Source organism: Elgaria multicarinata, chromosome 16, assembly GCF_023053635.1.
Source record: "Elgaria multicarinata webbii isolate HBS135686 ecotype San Diego chromosome 16, rElgMul1.1.pri, whole genome shotgun sequence".
In the NCBI taxonomy this organism is placed as follows: Eukaryota; Metazoa; Chordata; class Lepidosauria; order Squamata; family Anguidae; genus Elgaria; species Elgaria multicarinata.
The window spans coordinates 218,762-236,922 of NC_086186.1; the positions used below are offsets into that span (position 1 = coordinate 218,762).

Here is an 18,161-nt window from a genome sequence, read left to right on the forward strand (position 1 = left end):
TCGGCCATACAAAGCGTCTTCCATCAATATTATTCAAATTTATCTAAGAGACAGGATATATCAACAGATTTAATGGATAAATACATTGAAAAACAAAAATTACCCAAAATTTAAAAGGAAGAACTATTAATGATGAATGGTCCCATAACAACAGCTGAGATGGTGGCAGCGAAAAGAATGATTAGTTGGGGAAATCCCTAGGACTGGATGGACTGTCAGGTTGATACTACAAGATACTTGAGGATGATCTCCTACAACCACTACAGTCTACAATGAACTCTATTTTGAATAGTGGGGAGATACCTGGTACTTGGAAGATGGCTTATAGAACACTTATACAGAAAGAAGGACAGGACTTGACCTTGACCAAGAATTATAGGCCGATATCATTACTAAATAATGATTATAAGCTATTTATGGCAATTTTGGCAGAAAGAGTTAAGGAAGTCCTACAAGAATTCATACATGAGGATCAAAGTGGCTTCTTACCTAAGAGGCAGTTGAGAGACAATGTAAGAACGGTCATAGATGCTGTGGAATATTTGGAAAAACACCCAGAGAAACAGGCTGCTTTGATTTTTCTCGATGCAGAGAAAGCGCTTAATAATCTTAATTGGCCCTTTTTATTTAGAACTCTAGAGGACCTGGATTTTGGAGTAAACTTCATAAAATGGGTGAAATCTATTGATACCTCTCAGAAAGCGCAAGGAATTATCAATGGAAATGTGACCAAATCCTGTGAAATACAAAGGGGGACGGGACAGGGTTGTCCCCTGTCCCCGTTATTGTTTATTTTGGAGTTAGAACTGCTGAACCATGATATTCAGACAAGATGAGCGAATCAGAGGAATAAAGAGAAAAAAAGAGTCATACAAGCTGAGGGCATTTGCGGATGATTTGGTTTTTGCCTTGGAAGGTCCTTGAAAGGGCATTGAAATCTTGGTGAGAAAATTGAAAGCGTTTGGGGCAGTAGCAGGTTTCAAAGTTAACAAGCAAAAGGCAAAGTTGTTAACAAAGAATATGAGCTCCCAAGAACAATCAGAATTGATAGAAAAGATAGGCTTCCAAATTGAAAAGAAGGTAAAATATTTGGGAATTGTACTAACAAATATGAATCGTATGTTATTTCATCATAACTATGTTAAGGTGTGGAATGAAGTTTAAAAGATGGAAAAAGCTCCAACTGTCTTTTCTGGGGAGAATTGCAACAATTTAAATGAATTTGCCGAGAATGTTATTTTTGTTTCAAACAATACCCATTGTAACCTCGGACGTATCATTTAAGCAGTGGCAGAGATATGTATCTAAATTTATCTGGCAAGCAAAAAACCAAGAGTTAAAATTAAAATATTGCAGGATGCCAAAGAAAGAGGAGGACTAGGTTTACCAGACCTCCAGGCATATTTCTCTGCCTGCTGCTTAGTGTGGATGGAAGATTGGATGTGGTTGAAAAATAGGAGCCTGTTGGAACTGGAAGGACATGAATTGAGATATGGATGGCATGGCTATTTGTGGTATGACAAAGCTAAAGTTAACATAGAATTTAATAATCATTATGTGAGACGTGCTATCCTAAGAGGATGGAATAAATATAAACCTAGGTTCGGACAGAAAATACCACTTTGGGTATCTGCCCAGGAGGCTATTCATAGGAGGGAATGGTCATCTATGCATACATAGTTAACATACAATGATGTATTAGAAATGTTAAAAGATGAATGTAAATTCAAATCAAGGGAGGAGTTGTTGAAAGAAGGTCATATATGTCAATGGTTTTTGTATGTACAAATTATGGAAAGGTTTAAAATAGATAAAAAGAATTGTGGGTTTGAGCAATCGAAATCTGAGTTTGAAATGGCACTGTGTACAAAAGATGAGCATGTGATTTCAAAGATGTATATAATCTTTGATTAAGGTATGAAACAGAGGATGAGCAGGTAAAAGATGGTATGATAAAATGGGCTTAACATTTTGGATATAACATTTCAGTGGAACAGTGGGAGAATATGTGGGGAAAGGGTTTGAAATTTACATTACGTTCAAGAGTTAAAGAGAATCTTTATAAGAAGATGTATTGATGGCATACAGTACGTTACCTAAGAAGTTGGCCAAAATGTATAAGGGTAAATGTTGGAAATGTGAGGAAGAAGGAACCTTCCATCACCTTTGGTGGACCTGCAAAAAAGCTAAGGCATTGTGGATGCAAATACACCTTTTAATTCAGAAAATATTAAAGACTAATATACAAATGAAACCAGAAGCCTTTCTATTGGGGCTAATGGACAATCATCTGAAAGAGAAGGGGGGAACTTTGCTTTTGTATATGACAACGGCAGGGAGATTATTATATGCACAGAAGTGGGAAGATGAAACAACGTCAACAATGCAAGAACGCATATTGAGGATGTTCGAGTTGGCAGAAACGGCAAAACTAACAGCGATAATGAAGGATCAATCAACCGCCACATTTATATCAGAATTTATTTATTTATTTTTATACCGCCCAATAGCCGAAGCTCTCTGGGCGGTTCACAAATGGAATGGAATGGAAACCACTGATAGGATTTCTGCAAGAGACATAGAAAAACAACGTATTTGTCTGTGGATTCAATGTATGAGATTTAGTTAACTTAGAAGAAAGAAAAGAATTTGATTATTATGTTAAATGTATTGAACAAAGAGAGCATATAATTCACATTTTTGATGTGTAGAGAGCCGAAAACATACCTTAACCTTGATGTGTGTTTTCCTTTCCTTTCTCTCTCCCCCTTTTCTTCTCCCTTTTTTATAGCTTTATGTAATACTTTTAGGCTACATGTGTTTATGAAATAATAATAAAAAATGATTACAAAAAGAGAGATTGTGCAGCGATTTCAGTTTAACAGTCCCTCACGCTCCCCTGGGATGTCTGTGGCAGACTATGTGGCAGACCTGTGTCGCCTGTCAGAGCATTATGAGTTTGGAGATACCTTGAATGCCCTGCGGAGGGAGCGGCTAGTCTGTGGCATCAATGAGGACAGGATGCAGAGGCCTTTATTGGCAGAATCCAATTTAGACTTCAAGAAAGCCCTGGAGATTGTGCAAGCCGTGGAGGTGGCAACTCAGAAGGCTTTCGATTTGCAGAGGGTCTCTACAACCCCAGAGATGCTCAGATAGTCTCTGCTACTGTGCCTAAGTTGGCTGAAAAGGGCTCTCCGGGGAAGACAGAATCCACAAAGGTAGCCGAAGTCCCTGTTTTCGATGTGGAGGGAAACCTGATGGTCACCCATGCCCCCACAGGAATAGTGAGTGCTGGTTGTGCTTAAATCGAGGCCATTTCGCTAAAATGTTTCGTACAAGAAGGACACAGAAAAAGGACCAGGAAGCTCACAACAGCAAGCAGATACACCACATTACAGGTGCAGGAGAGAATGCTGAGAGCACAGATGTGGTGTACACCACGTATGACATGGCTAGAGAAAATGTTGATACACACATGTACTGGTGAATATGCCCCAGTGAGAGGCAGTATCCATGTTGAATAGATACTGTTGTTTTTATACTGCTGTTTTTATGTTTCTGATGATTTTCAAATTTTGTATCCTTTTTAAGTGTTTACTGTTTATAACTTTTGTGAACCGCCCAGACAGCTTCGGGTGTGGGGCAGTATACAAATGTAATAAATAAATAAATAAATTGAGGTGATATATGCGAATGAGACCTTACAATTGCCCTTAGTTGCAGGGAAAGGGAAAGGACCTAGTCTAATGGGCCAGGACTGGATAAGGCTGCTGAACCTTAACTGGGCAAACATGAATAATGCCAGTTATTCCGGAGAGACTGAAAGGACCACAATCCCTGCTTCAGATCATGCCACTGCTTTCGGCGTCTCTCCTGATGAAGTAACTTCAGAGCTAGAACATCCAGTGACACCCATTGGGTGAGCCGGGAGAACGGGCAGTTACCCTGCGCCATTGAAGGTGACATCCCAAGGCCAGGGAGAGGCTGAACTTGTCAATACAAAGGACCTTGTGGGTTAAGACCAATGTATCTGGAAACTAGTTCAGTATACTCAAGATATCAATTGATTTTCTGTATCTTCATTTTCGGTTTGTCTATATGCTGATAGTAGAAACTAAAGGGAGAGGAGTGTACTTTGGTTCAGTTTAATTTCTGCCTTGACAAATGTGAGGCAAAACCTCCGAATTTTAAAAGAGACACTGTCCTAGTTACAACTAGGTCTGTGCAAGCCTCGGGCCTCAGAATTTGAAATCCAAATTACGATGGTCATTTCGTAAGGGATCTGCCATTTTATGATGGAAAACCACCTTTTTAATGCACAGCTCTAGGCTGTAAAGAAGAAACAGCCTACGACTTTTGTATATCTGTACAGATATTTTGTACTCTGTACAGCACCATGTACATTGATGGTGCTATATAAATAAATAAATAAATAAATAAATAAATAAATAATAATATATCGCCCAGAGAGCTTCGGCTATGGGGCAGGATATAAATGTAATAAATGAAATAAATAAATAAAATAAATAAATAAAACTCCCAGCATGCATTGCCTGGGAGAGCTGAGCCTATCAGAGCCCAGGATCAGTGGGCACTCACGTCCTCCCTGCTGCCACTGCAACCGCCCACTCACAAGCGTGATCGCCCACTCCCTGACGTGGTCCAGAACACTCCAGTTCCTGGAGGAGTTCTCGTGTGTTCTGCAGGCGCCCCACAGCCGACTGCATCTCCCAAAAGCCGAAGCAGGCATCTGCGTGGTGCCCGTGGAACACATGAGGACCCCTCCAGGGACCAGAGTATCCTGGACCACATCAGGGAGTGGACGATCACGCTTGCGCGTGGGTGATCGCCGCGGCAGCAGGGAGGACACGAGTGCCCACTGACCCCGGGCTCTGGTAGGTTCAGCCCTCCCAGGCGATGCATGCTGTATAGGTTGTAAATGTTTTTCATTAAAAAAGGGAAAAAAAGGAAAAAGGGAATAAGAAAGAGAGAGATGAAAAAGAAGGAAAGAAAAATGAGAGAGAGAGAGAGAGAGAGAGAGAGAGAGAGAGAGAGAGAGAGAAAGAGAGAGAGGGGAAAAGGGAGGAAGGAAGGAAAAGGGGGCAGGAGCACTACCAGAACCAGTATCTTTCCATTCTCATCCTGCAAAAACAGAGACGTTAGAGGAATGAGTCCAAGTGGTTTCTATGGGGTGTGGCAGCGGTGCCGCCGCCAGGTGAGCCCCCCTCCCCCTTACTTACCTGCGTTTGGAGCTCCAGATGGAGGTGAACCGTTTCACCTCCATCCACAGCTCCCCCTGACCCGATTCGAATCCGCCTTTGGTGAAGACGGATCGGGTCGCTATGCCCCGGATTCACGATCCGAATCGGAGTGGAGCACAGCCCTAGTTCCTACTCATCTCTATGCATGACCAGGGCATGGTGCCACACCACAAAACCCCATCCCCAATGTCACATTTCCCACCAGCATTTCTGAAACATCGAAGCAAAAGAAAATTCCAAACCTTTTCCTTTCGGGCCCTTCATTTTTTGGCTTCCTAATCTGAAAGTGAGTGAGAGAGAGAGAGAGACGTTTGTAATGGCTGATGAGGGCCTCCGTGGTTTTCTGACTCTTAGGGACCCCCGTGGGAGAGGAGGCTGAGGGGCCAACAATCCCCCTTCCCAAGGGACAACACAATTTCAGCCTCCATGTGTTTTTCAATTTTGTGGGAGAAGCTGGGTGGCTGCTGAAAAGGGCAGCAGCATTGCATCTTGTCCCTTCAAAACCCCTTGACGCACTTTGTCGCAGTGGCTCTACAGGCAGTGACCAACACAAGCTCTCGCAGAAGGACACCACACTGTGAGTTTCCCTCCCCCATCCCCTGAAATGGCAGCCAGTTCTACTGGGGTCCCAGGGTCATCCTCAGGGGCTTCCACCAACTCATGTGGTGAGTTTTTAAAGAGCCAAATAGCTCTGTGAGCAGAGAGTGCAGTGTAATGGATTGCCTTACCTCTTCCTCTGACGGCTCCAATGGAGCTCCACTCCTCTTCCTCCATGCCCGCTTTCTGCTTGGGGGGAGGTTCCCTTCGGCCTAAATAGAAGGAAAGAATGCCATCAGGCGGGTGGTCTGCATTCTTTTGGACTATCCCTACATGCTATTTCCCATCTTTGTACCTCCCTTTCTACTGTGCAGGGAAGGACCGGTCTTTCAGCAGGGCTGGTGGAATGGCCCTGCTTCCCAGTAAAAATGGAGTCAATGGGTTGACTGCAGAACCACTGTTGCCTCTCATTTCAAGATGCTGTGGATGATGGAGGAGGAAAAGGAGAGGGCGGAGAAGGTGATCTTACCTGTGTAGATGGTTGCCCTGTTGTTGTTGTAGGAGGTGTAGCAGATGCTGATGTTGCAGGAGGTGGAGGAGAAGGTGAAGCTGCGGATGATGTTTCTGACTCCTGTGAAAATACCAGTACATAAACTCTATTTTGGGCTATAGCGTAATTGATAACTTCCCCCTTTCACCACTCAAGCTCCCCTACGTTTACGTTCCTTTGGCCTGAGGGCTGCCCTGAGGGGCTGCCCTTGGGAAAGTCAGGGAATTCTGATTGGCCAACACATTCATCAAGCTATTTTTATGAATCTATTATTTACCCAAGGATTACCTCAGCTTCTTTCTGAACCATTTTGACCAGGGAGAGGGGAGGAAACACCCAGATATCAGGCAGCTTACGCCGGAGTACATATTCCCCTCATCCCACATTGTCAGACAGTGATCCTGGTTGCACCCCCAGAAGTAGAACATCCTATGCTACCATGCCCCATTCATGGCCTTGCTCCTTCGCTGACTCCCGCCCTCCACCATCCACCAGCCATGTTCGCTCTGGAGAAGACTTACTTCCAAAGTTAGGAGGGCTGCATTCACTGCCTGGGCCCAGGCATTCCACGGTACAGATGTTTCCTGGAACAATTCAGTGAATTATTATTATTATCGAATGGAATTTTAAGATATTTCTAAAACGTTTGCACGATGTTTTTTAGGATGTTTTTAAGAATGTAAATTATGTTTTAATGGAGTATTATGTATTTTATCGTTTATTGTTGTTCCCTGCCTCGATCAAAATGGAGGGGTGGGTAAGAAATAAATATATTATTAAATTATTATTAATATGATTATTATTATTATTTAACCCCCTCTCTTAAATAACCCATGTTGGGTTCTGGTGATGTCCGAATCCATGCCCCAGCCGCCTGGCGAAGGCTGCATCACATGATGCTTCCCTGATGTCCAGGAGAGGGCCAACTCTGTCACCTTGCTGGGTTCACCTTGCCTGAGAGAGGGGGAGAGAGGCTGCCTGGCTCCCTGCCCAGGCTAGCTGGTTGAAATCAAGCAGGGCTGGACTGGGAAAGGTGGAGAGCATGAGATGAGCAGAAGGGGCAGCCTTGGCCTCCAAAATAGCGGAGAACGTGGAGGAGCGGGCAGAGAAGGGCGGAGGAAGATTGTGAAGAGGAGCACTGAAAGAAACCCTTGGAAAGTTGCAGGATGGGAATCCAGCTTCCTAGTCCGTCTCCCCGAGGAGAGATGCCCAGCAGGCCCATTGAACATCCTGCATGCTGACAAAGCCACGCAAGTGAAATCACAAAAAGGGGGGCGGCTATAACTCCAGGGACGCTTGCAGGAGCGGGACAAAACTTCAGGCGCAGCATCCACTGGCAGGGATGCACACCGGGCGAATCGCAGCCCCAGGCAGCTGCTGCCTCCCCACCAAGATGGTGTTTGACACCTGGGGGGGTTGCACAGGGCCAACGTCGGGGGAGGGGACAGGGTCCTGGAAACAGAGATCTGCCGGCTGGAGGAGAGTGGTGGGAGCGGTTTTGGCCGCTCTTCCCAGACAACCCGGAGTGCGACCCAAGGTAGCCCACTGTGACCACCCCATGACACGATAACTGATGTTGTATTATTTGGGCCAAATAAGCCATCGTGGGCTAAAATAGCTCCTGACAGATGACACGATAACCCACGAAGGGTTAATCAATCCACTCTCTTAAATAACCCATGGTGGGTTATTGTGACGTCAGAATGCAGTCAAAGTCTAAACCATGGTTTAATTTGTTTTTAACTGTGCATATTTATTGTTTTTATACTGTATGTTTTTAGCTGTACGCTGCTCTGAGATATTAATGATATAGGGCGGGATAGAATTGTTTTAAATAAATAAATAAATAACCACAGGCAGTAATAGGTTGATTGTTCAGTTATGATTTTGGAACGGAAACTGCCTTGGTCGCCCTGTGGGATGACCTTTGCCGGGAGAGGGACAGGGGGAGTGCGACCCTGTTGATTCTCTTGGACCTTTCAGTGGCCTTAGATACCATCGACCTTGGTATCCTTCTGGAAAGGTTGCCTGGGTTGGGAGTTGGAGGCACTGTGTTGCAGTGGCTCTGCTCCTACTTGGAGGGCCAATTCCAGAAGGTGGTGGAAGTGGCTGTTCTGAATCAGTGCCTGACAACAGTAATGGACTGGAGGAGGGCCAAGAAACTGAGACTCAATCCAGACAAGACAGAGGTACTGTTAGCAGGTGGTTCACCTGTTCGGCTAGGTGGTGTTCACTCTGTTCTGGAGGGGGTTGCACTCCCCCCTAATGGATTGGGTTCGTAGTTTGGGGGTGCTCTTGGATCCAAAACTATCACTTGAGGCACAGGTGAACTCAGTGGCAAGGAGCATCTTTTATCAGCTTAGGCTGATATACCAACTGCGTCCTCATCTCGACAGAGATAGTCTTGCTACAGTTATCCATGCTCTGATAACCTCTGATCTGTGTTATACATGGGGCTGCCTTTGAAAAGTGTCCAGAAACTTCAGCTGGTTTAAAACGGGGCAGCAGCTTTGCTAACAGGGACTGGCCAACGAGACCACATCACGCCAGTCCTTTTCCAGCTGCTAGGTCCAGGCCTAGTTCAAAGTGCTGGTATTAACGTTCATAGCCCTTAACAGCTTGGGTCCAAGCTGTCTGAAGGAACGCCTCCTCCCATATGTACCTGCCACAACACTAAGATCATCCTCAGGGGTCCTTCTCCGTGAGCCCCTGCCAAAGGAAGTGAGGCAGGTGGCTACCAGGAGGAGCAGGGCCTTCTGTGCTGTGGCACCCCGGCTGAGGAAGGAGCTCCCTAAAGAGGTTCGCCTGGCACCTACACTGTACTCTTTTAGACACCAGGTGAAGACCTTTTTATTCTTTCAGCATTTTAACAGCCTATTAACTTAATTTTAACTTTGCTGTTATGAATTTATATTTTAGATCTGTATTAATTTCTGCATTGCTGCTCAGTTTTCTCTGGTTGTGTTTTTATATTTTATTTTATACTATGCTTTTATATTGTTTGTTTTATATTTTGAATGCTTTTCATGGTTTTAATTTTTCTAAACCATCCAGAGAGCTTCAAATATTGGGCATTATAAAATGCAATAAATAAATAAGTAAATATTTTATTATAGTTTACTCTAAATCTATTATTATGTTAAGTACTTTGATCGTTTTATTGGAAAGCGGTATAAAACTCTGCATAATGAATAAGAAATTAATATATTGTCTCCTGTCTTTAGCAAAACACAATGATCTCCCCGATGAGGCTCGCCTGGCGCCAACATTGTTATCTTTTCGGCGCCAGGTCAAGACTTTTCTCTTCTCCCAGGCATTTTTAACAGCATTTTAACAGCATTTAACAACGTTAAGTTTGTTTTTAATGGACCCCACAATTGTTGTTTTTAAATGGATACTGTTGTTTTTATACTGTTTGTGTGTGTGTGTGTGTGTGTGTGTGTTTTTAAATTGTATACTTTTAATGTTTACTATTTTTAAATGTTGTAAACCGCCCAGAGAGCTTCGGCTGTGGGGCGGTATATAAATGTAATTAAATAAAATAAATAAATAAATAAAACAGACAGAAGAGAAGAGCCACTGACCTCCCTAGTCACCTCCATGGCCCAAGCCTCTCCTAAGGAAGCCCAGCGAGTCTGTGAAGCAAAAAAGAGAAATAATTAAATCCAAAGGGATTTCGGACATCCACCGTGAATTCACCACCCATTTTGATGTAGATCTTCAGGAAAAGTCCCTCGTGGGGGGGGGGGAGGATCTCTTGGATGCTGCTGGCGCTAGAATATGACTGGAGAGACTTGCCCGCCTCTGCCTTAGTCAGCTGCCACGCCACCACCAATCCCGCCCCTGCTCATGCCACTGCGTGAGCTTCTTAGTGACCTTGTTGCACCCAAAGACGCTGGGCCCAGTGGGTGGAGAGGCAGTGGAGAGCCCTCTGGACTCCTGGACCCAGTCAGGCACCCGTAACAACCTACACTAGAATGTCCCCAACCATGGTCTTGCTCCTTCGCTGACTCCCTCCCTCCGCCGTCCACCAGCAATGTCAGATCTGTAGGAGACTTACGTCCAGGGCTTTCAACGCCTCTGCGACTGCCTCTTCCCAGGCACTGCTCGGTACAGATGTTTCCTGGAAAAATTCAGTCAACAGATCACTCAGTCAACAGATCAATGGGAAGGATGAGACAACAGTCAACAGCACCTCCATCTCCCCTGGGTTCAACCTCAGCTTGTTCACCCTCATCCAGCCACTTACCGTATTAATCTCACCAATACGCCACAAAAATGAAAGAAGAGCGCAAGGCGTAACACGCTGCGAATTTCCAACAATATCCTTTCAGGGGCCCAGGGACATCTAAATCCCAGCTCACCATCTCCTCCCAATAACACCACCGGGCAGCAAAACAGACAACACAGAACGGCCACTGACCTCACTTCCCACAGCCGCGAGCAGACTTTGCCACCTCGAAACCACATGTTTCTGTGAAACAAAAAGAGCCATAAAAGGGTGTCTGAAGGGGAGGCAGAAGATCAAACTTTTATGAAATCTACGCTGAATTCACTTTGCATTCAGGTGCACATGTTGGGAAATGCCCCCGAGAAAAAGGAAGCATCTCTTGGATGCTCTTGGCACAACAGAGGCCACATTCACGGCCTCGTTCCTTGTTCCTTCCCTGGCTCCTCGCTCCACCCTCCATCAGGAACGTTAGACCTGAAGAAGACTTACTTCTAAGGCTTCCAGGGCTGCAGCTATTTGGTGGGACAGTTCTTTGGATGGTATCATTGGTTCCTGAGCAGGCGACAAAAAGGTTCAGTCAGTGGGAGGCTCTGCTTTGCTCGAATTTCTTCCGGTAGTGTCTTCTTCTCAACCCACCCTTTGTTTGTACGTCAAGGTTAGGGAACAACAGCCCTGAGGGCCACCAGCGCTGCCAAACCTCAGGGTGAACCTACTGAGATTGAGCGCAAGTTGCACCTACCACACATTCTTGATGTCGTTCTGCTTTTCTGGTGTATACACACACACAGACATATATATACACACACATATATAATGACATTGATATTCTGCCTTTCCTCCCCATTACCCCCACATCAATCCTGTGAGGAAGGTTAGGCTGAGAGGTAGTGACTGACCCAGATCTTCCAAAGAGATCAGCAGTGGAACGGAGCCCCCAAATGAGAAAGAGGAAGGAGGCAACGTTTATGGTTCCAGTGAAACCTGATATCAATGGGGAGCATGAGACAAAGCTCATTGAACCATACCCTTCTGTTAAATTTAGAATTTGTAAAGCCGTAACTATATACATGTATAAACTGGGTGCATCATGCTGTCTTCCCACTCTCCCCACAGGGCAGCAAGACATGGAACAGGGAGACGCCACACTTACTTTGACTACCACAGGGGTTGGCTGGCCTTTGGCCAGGCATGCGTTCTGTGAAGCAAAAATAAACAAACAATGGCAAGGTCTGATGATAACTGTGACAAATGTGTCAGGTGGTATTTATTTATTATAGGCAAAGTTTTCTTGACGGAGTTTAATAGAGCTTCCACAGTTTTCTTTCTTCTCCTCAGCCCATTTTACCTTTAGATTGTGTGAGTAAGTTACAACTGTGGGGTAGGGTCTGCTCATTGAGCCTAAACATGTGAAGTAGTTTCGTCTCGCCCATGATCCCCCAGTTACATTCTCCCCTGAGTGAGGAGTTGAACTTTGGGGTCACTTAATAATAGGGGGGCCATATTTTGGAAACCAAAGAGGAGGACAAATGGCCGGCCCAAGAGGGTGTGACCACCAACATGTCCAGTCCCCAAAGGGCTTGACCACCAACTGAGTAACCAATCGAGAGCGCACAAGAAAAGCCTCATGTTGCAATGCTCTCAATCCCACAAAGAAACCTGATCACCCCCACAAAAGGCTTTGGAAGAAGAGCCCTGGAGTTCTCTCTTTCCATTCTTACTGGTCCCCAAGGAAGTTTAAACTGCAACCCATGCCGTCCTCCCATTAACAGCCTTTGGCAGCAAAACACGGAAGACGGAAGAGGCACTAACCTTGCCTGCTGCTGTGGTGAGGCGATTCTGATGGGGATTCTGTGAAGGAAAAACACACAAACCATGTCAGTGTCTGAGGGAAAGGGAGAAGAGTACCTGGCAAAGAAATCCACAATGAATTTAACCTGCATACTGCTTCAGAAAGAATGACAAAACCGCAGACATTTATTTACCGATATCCCACATTTTCTTGAAGAGGATCAATAGGGCTTCCATGGTTCTGTTCCCCGCCACAATTCATCCTTAAAAGTGTGAATATCTTACAACTGTGTGATGTAGGTCATGCTGAGAGAGCCTAACCAAGTCAGCTAGCTTAGCCTGGCCTGTGGTCGCCCAGTTCGGTTCTCCCCTGAGTGAGGAGGTTAACTTGGCCCTCCCTTGATATTCACTGATTCACCCATTCTCTCATTCCATTTCTGTACTGCCCCAATAGCCTAGGCTCTGTGGGTGGTTTACAAAGACCAAAGACCAAAGACCCTTAAAACACAATATTATACACAGAGTAATATAAAGAAAATCATTTACATACAAACACATCAATAGATAGCACACAAGTAGTAATAGGAGGGGTACCTCCAATCAAACAAAAAGTGACAGGTCAGTGGGGTTGTGACTGTGGGGTTGTGGAAAACTGATGACGAACAACTTAGAGCCACCTACCTCTTTTTTTGTTTAGAGCAGCCCTTCCCCAACCTGGTGCCCTCCAAAGGTGTTGGACTACGACGATCCATCATTGCAAGTCAGTATGTCCTATGGTCAGGAATGCTGGGACAGCAGGATGGGGAACGTAGGGCGGCGGCTCCAGGCAAGCCCCCCCCCTACCCCACCCCACTTACCTGCTCTGTTGTCGCTGGGCCCGGGCTTGAACCGAGCGCCCTGGTGCACCCGGAAGCAAGGCCACACCTGCAGCCTTGCTTCTGGGTGGACCCAGGGGCTCTCTTCAAGCCTGGGCCAGGCGACGACGGAGCAGATAAGAACCCCCCTTCCCCACCTGGCCCCTTACCTGGACCTGCCGCCACCACTGCACAAAGTGTGGCAGCTCCAGGCAACCCCCCTCCTGCCTGGCCCCTTACCTGGAGCCGCCACTGCACGAACTGTTGGGGTGGCAGCTCCAGGCAAGCCCCCCCCGCACCCCACCACTTTCCTTCTCCGTCAAGGCCTGGCCTGTGCTTGAATCGAGCCCCCGAGTCCACCCAGAAGCAAGGCTGCAGGTGCGGACTTGCTGCCGGGCGGACCAGGGCGCTCGATCCAAGCCCGGGCCCAGCGACGATGGAGCAGGTAAGTGGGGTGGGCTGGGGTGGGGGCTTGCCGAGAGCTAGCGCCGCAGTTCGCACAGCAGCGGCAGCGGGTCCAGGTGAGGGCCCAGGCGGGAGGGGGGTTCTTACCTGCTCCGTCCTTGCAGTCCAACACCTTTGGAGGGCACCTGGTTGGGGAAGAGCTGCTCTAAACAAAAAAAGAAGTAGGCGGCTCTAAGCTGTTCGTCATCCGTTTTCCACAACGCCACAGTCACCTCTGCATATCCTAATCTCCATCCTGTCCTCATGGTTTATCTGCTTTGGCAGAATGAGAATTTCACTGGGACTTTCTGCCTCCTTATGGAGGATGTGGCGTTAAGGTTGGTGAGCCTTAACTCCCAATTTCCCCGCGTTTTGGTGCTTGATGGAAAAGTGTACGTACTTAACGTTGTTTCATAAACCGTAGGTTTTTGTTTTTTGAATTTCATGACTTTTTGTAAAGGATGACCAGAGCCCTGCCCTCTTTTAAATGTGGTCACTGTAGTATAGCTCCTGCAGCTTTAACTGTTGTGATGAAGAGGGAATTTCACCAGGTTCTACATATAAACAAATGACACCTGCTGAAATTCCCTTTTCTATGCAACTGTTAAAGATACAGGAGCGCTGTCCTCCGTTCCATATGGCTAGGGTGACTATATAAAAGGAGGACAGGGCTCCTGTACCTTTAACAGTTCCATAGAAAAGGGAATTTCAGCACATGCCCTGTGTATGCATGCAGCCACTGGTGGAATTCCCTCTTCATCACAACAGTTAAAGCTGCAGGCGCTATACTAGAGTGACCAGACACAAAGGAGGACAGCGCTCCTGCAGCTGTAACTGTTGTGATGAAGAGGGAATTCCACCAGTGGCTGCATGCATACAAACGACATGTGCTGAAATTTCCTTTTCAATACAACTATTGAAGATGCAGGAGCCTTGTCCTCCTTTCCATATGGTCACCCTAGCTGTGTTCACCATGCCTGGATCAACCCCCGCAAAGATACTTTGTAACTAAACAAAACGACAATTCTCCTGCTGCAGCTTTTGCCTGTGTTTTCTCAAAAGTGTGTGCTTTTGTGTGTGTGTGTGTGTGTGTAGTGCTTAAGGAGGCGCACACTCTGTCTCCCAAGCTGTTGAACTTTGAAACTGATGTTTTTTGTCAATGAATACTCAGTTGCTCTTTGCAGATGTTGGGGGTGGGGAAACGTAGGCCTTTCCTAAATTCTGTGTTAGGCTTTCCTCCTCATCCCTCATTTATCCTTCATCTGTTGCGCTGGGGGTAATACATGTTTGCTACCATACATTGGTGAAATTCCCTTCTCGGCGCATTTACAAACTTATCCCACAACTATGGGATGCACCTATTAAAGATACAGAAACATTAGATTATACCTGTCCACATTTGGAATTTTCAGTCGTGGGATAAGTTTGTAAATGCACTGAAAAGGGAATCTCACCTATGGACATGGGTTCAGTTAATGGGCTGGAGCTGCTCCCCTGGCTCCTCCAGGCATCGAAGGTCCCATTCCTGAGGGGGGCTGCTGAGATTCATTTTGAATATGTACCTACTGACTAGTTGTTTTTATGGCCTGTTGCATGTAAGGTAAGGGCATCTTCCTAGGTCTGGGAATTGGGACTTCCTACCTGACTTTTCCTCCCACCTCTACAGGAAAGTTCAGAGCTTTGGGAGACTTACACGCAACTGATGTTCTTGCGCCACCATGAAATCCCACAGCAGCCGCCTTGCTGGGTAGCTGGTCACACCCAGGTCCTGCAAGAGAAAGATGGACAACAGGTCAACAACTGGCGGATCCAATCCAGGATGACTGAGAACGTGTCGACGTTTTAGGGGAGATCCAGGGCGGGCAGAAGGGAGACAACACACTCAGCATCGCCTAACAGATTAGGGTAGCGCTTCAGAGATCAGGCAGATGCCTTCAGCTTTATCTGTGTAAAACACACTTCTGTGAAAGTGGAATTCCATTTTTAAAAAAGAAAAGAGCGTGGATCACGCAAGTCAGCCCACTTGTGGCATTGAGAAAAGACAGGGGGGGAGGCAGAGCGTGGTCTACCTGGGGGAGACTGGCCTGTTTCCAGTGGACCACAGAGGGCTTGGCAGCGCTTCTGACTCCTGTAATTCAGGCTGCACTTGCTGGGCCCAGGGTGTACGCATTTCGTTCAGTCTTTCTGCCTGTGTTTTGCATGTTGTCAGGTGTCTTTCGTTCCATCATCCACTCATTGAAAAAATCAATACTTTTTTTAAGGAAGTCCAAGAATTCCATCCCATTTACACTAATGCCCGTTAGCATAGATCTAATAAAGTGCATTAGTGATGCCTATTTGTGCAAGTGTGATTTGGTGCAAATCCCCACAAAAAGAAAAAGTGGTTTGAAAAAGGCAGTCCAGAATTATGCACACTGGAATTCTAACTTGACAAGACTTCAGTCGAGCACAAAAGGGGGCCAAACCGTAATGAATTGAGGCCACCCCTGTTTGGGACATCTCCATCTGCAGGTGCCAGAATGAAAGATAAGGCAGGCCTTGCTCGATTTACTCTTTTGAATTGAAGAATCGTTCATTATGACCTAGCTACATGTGTGGAGTCTTCTTCTATTTATTCTGTAGCCCAGATTAATTTCATTAGTGGGCATCCCATAACTCCTGTCTAGTGAAACACCTCTGAAATAAAGGCGGTGGAGTCCCTAGTACAGCTGTGGGGGAAAGGAAATATCCCAACTCAATGGTGTCATCTTTAATAAGTTGACAGCCCACCTTTTAGTACATTTCTTCGTTCTCTCCTGCAGAAAACGAAGATAAGTTTGGTGATTTTATATGAGCGATGGCAAAAGAGCTGCAGCCAGGTGCATGCGATTAACTTCTGGCATGAAAGAGGTGTCATCGAAATAGGGCTCTTCCCTCCTGCCCCAGGACGTGCCCTGCCTTCCCCCCTGCAAAGCTGCCCCAATTTTGTCTTCGCTTGTGTCAGAACCCCCTAACCCATGAAATCTCCTCCAGTGCCTGTGGGAGAAGCAAAGCCCCCGATTCCCCGCTGGCCCTCTCTCTCCAGAGCCACCAGCTGACACTTCCCAAGATGGGACCCTAAATTGTTGTTAAGATGTGAGACAGAAGATGAACAAGTAAAAGACTGTATGACAAAACGGGCACAAAATATTGGGCATAATATCTTAATGGAAGAATGGGAAAATATGTGGGGAAAGGGTTTAAAATTTACACAATGTGCAAATCTTCAAGAGAATTTGTATAAGATGATGTACAGATCGTATATGTCACCTGTAAAATTAGCTAAAATGTTTAAAGGGGCTTCAAGTAAATGTTGGAAATGTAAAAAAGAAGAAGGAACCTTTTATCGTCTTTGGTGGACTTGTAAAAAAGCCAAGACCTTTTGGACTCAAATCCCTCCTTAATCCAAAAAAACATTAAAGAAATGAAACCAGAAGCTTTCTTACTTGCAGTAATGGACAAACAAATAAAAGAGAAGGGGGGAATGTTGTTTTCGTATAGGGTGACGGCAGCAAGATTGCTATTCGCACAGAACTGGAAAAATGAAATAACACCAAAAATGAATGCATTGATGTTGAAGATGTTGGAACTTGCAGAGATGGAAAAACTTACAGCGATGTGGGGAAAGGGAGGAAAGAAGCATAACTCTGTGAATCCAATGTAGGAGATTTTAATAAATTATAAGATCATAAGAAAAATTGAATTGGATATATAAAGGGTGATGAAGAAATTAATCAGCATTTTTGGCATGAAGAGGGCAAAAGAAAAATATACTTTAACCTCACCCTTAAGTGTTTTGAGTGTAATTGTAGTGGTTATATGTATACCCTTGTTTGTATGTACCATGTGGGATGTTTGCTTAGCTGCTGTTGGGAAAAAATAAAAAATTTAAACCACCAAGATGGGACCCTTCTTACCTTGCGCCACGTTGGGTTGATGATGCTCATCGTGAGCAGCGGTGGGTGGAAGATGGTGTGGGGAGGGGGAAGGGGGTCGGCTCTCTGGGATGGGGGGAAGGGAGGGGAGGGAAGGGAAGGCTAAACTATTAAACAATTAAGTTCGCAACTAATAACCTATCCAAATATTAAACTTTAACTTTAAAATTACAAAGAAAAATGAACAATAAATGCTGGTAGCACTAAAAACACTATAAACAGCCACACTCCCACACCAGTCCACCACACTCCCACACGAATCCTCCACACTCTCTCAAGACACCAACGGTCTCTCGGGGTTGGAATCCTGCGTCACCACGGCTGCTAGAACTCCGGCATTGTGGAGAATCCGGCTCTGGACTGGATGGGATTTTGATATAGGCAGTGACCACCATGGGCAACCACAGGGGGGTGAAGGGGGCCTTCTACCCCACCCCACCCTCACCCCCCACTGACCCATGAGCCATAATCCTAGCCATGGATCCTTTGAGTTGCAAAAGAAAGGAAGGTTTAAAGCACTTGTTGTGAGAGATCAATGGGTTT

The 18,161-nt window shown here is 45.7% G+C and overlaps 1 protein-coding gene across 1 annotated transcript in view; it reads right to left on the reverse strand.

Moving 5' to 3' along the window:
• The window catches only part of LOC134409710 (spatacsin-like), a 36,257-nt gene extending 18,627 nt beyond the window's left edge, over window positions 1-17,630 (reverse strand). The window contains exons 1-2 of the mRNA XM_063142600.1: window positions 17,601-17,630; window positions 15,359-15,433 (exon numbers count right to left, since the gene is read on the reverse strand). Coding sequence (XP_062998670.1) covers window positions 15,359-15,433; window positions 17,601-17,630 — 105 coding nt within the window. The remainder of the gene's footprint in view (window positions 1-15,358; window positions 15,434-17,600) is intronic.
• Between the last annotated feature and the right edge of the window lie 531 nt (window positions 17,631-18,161).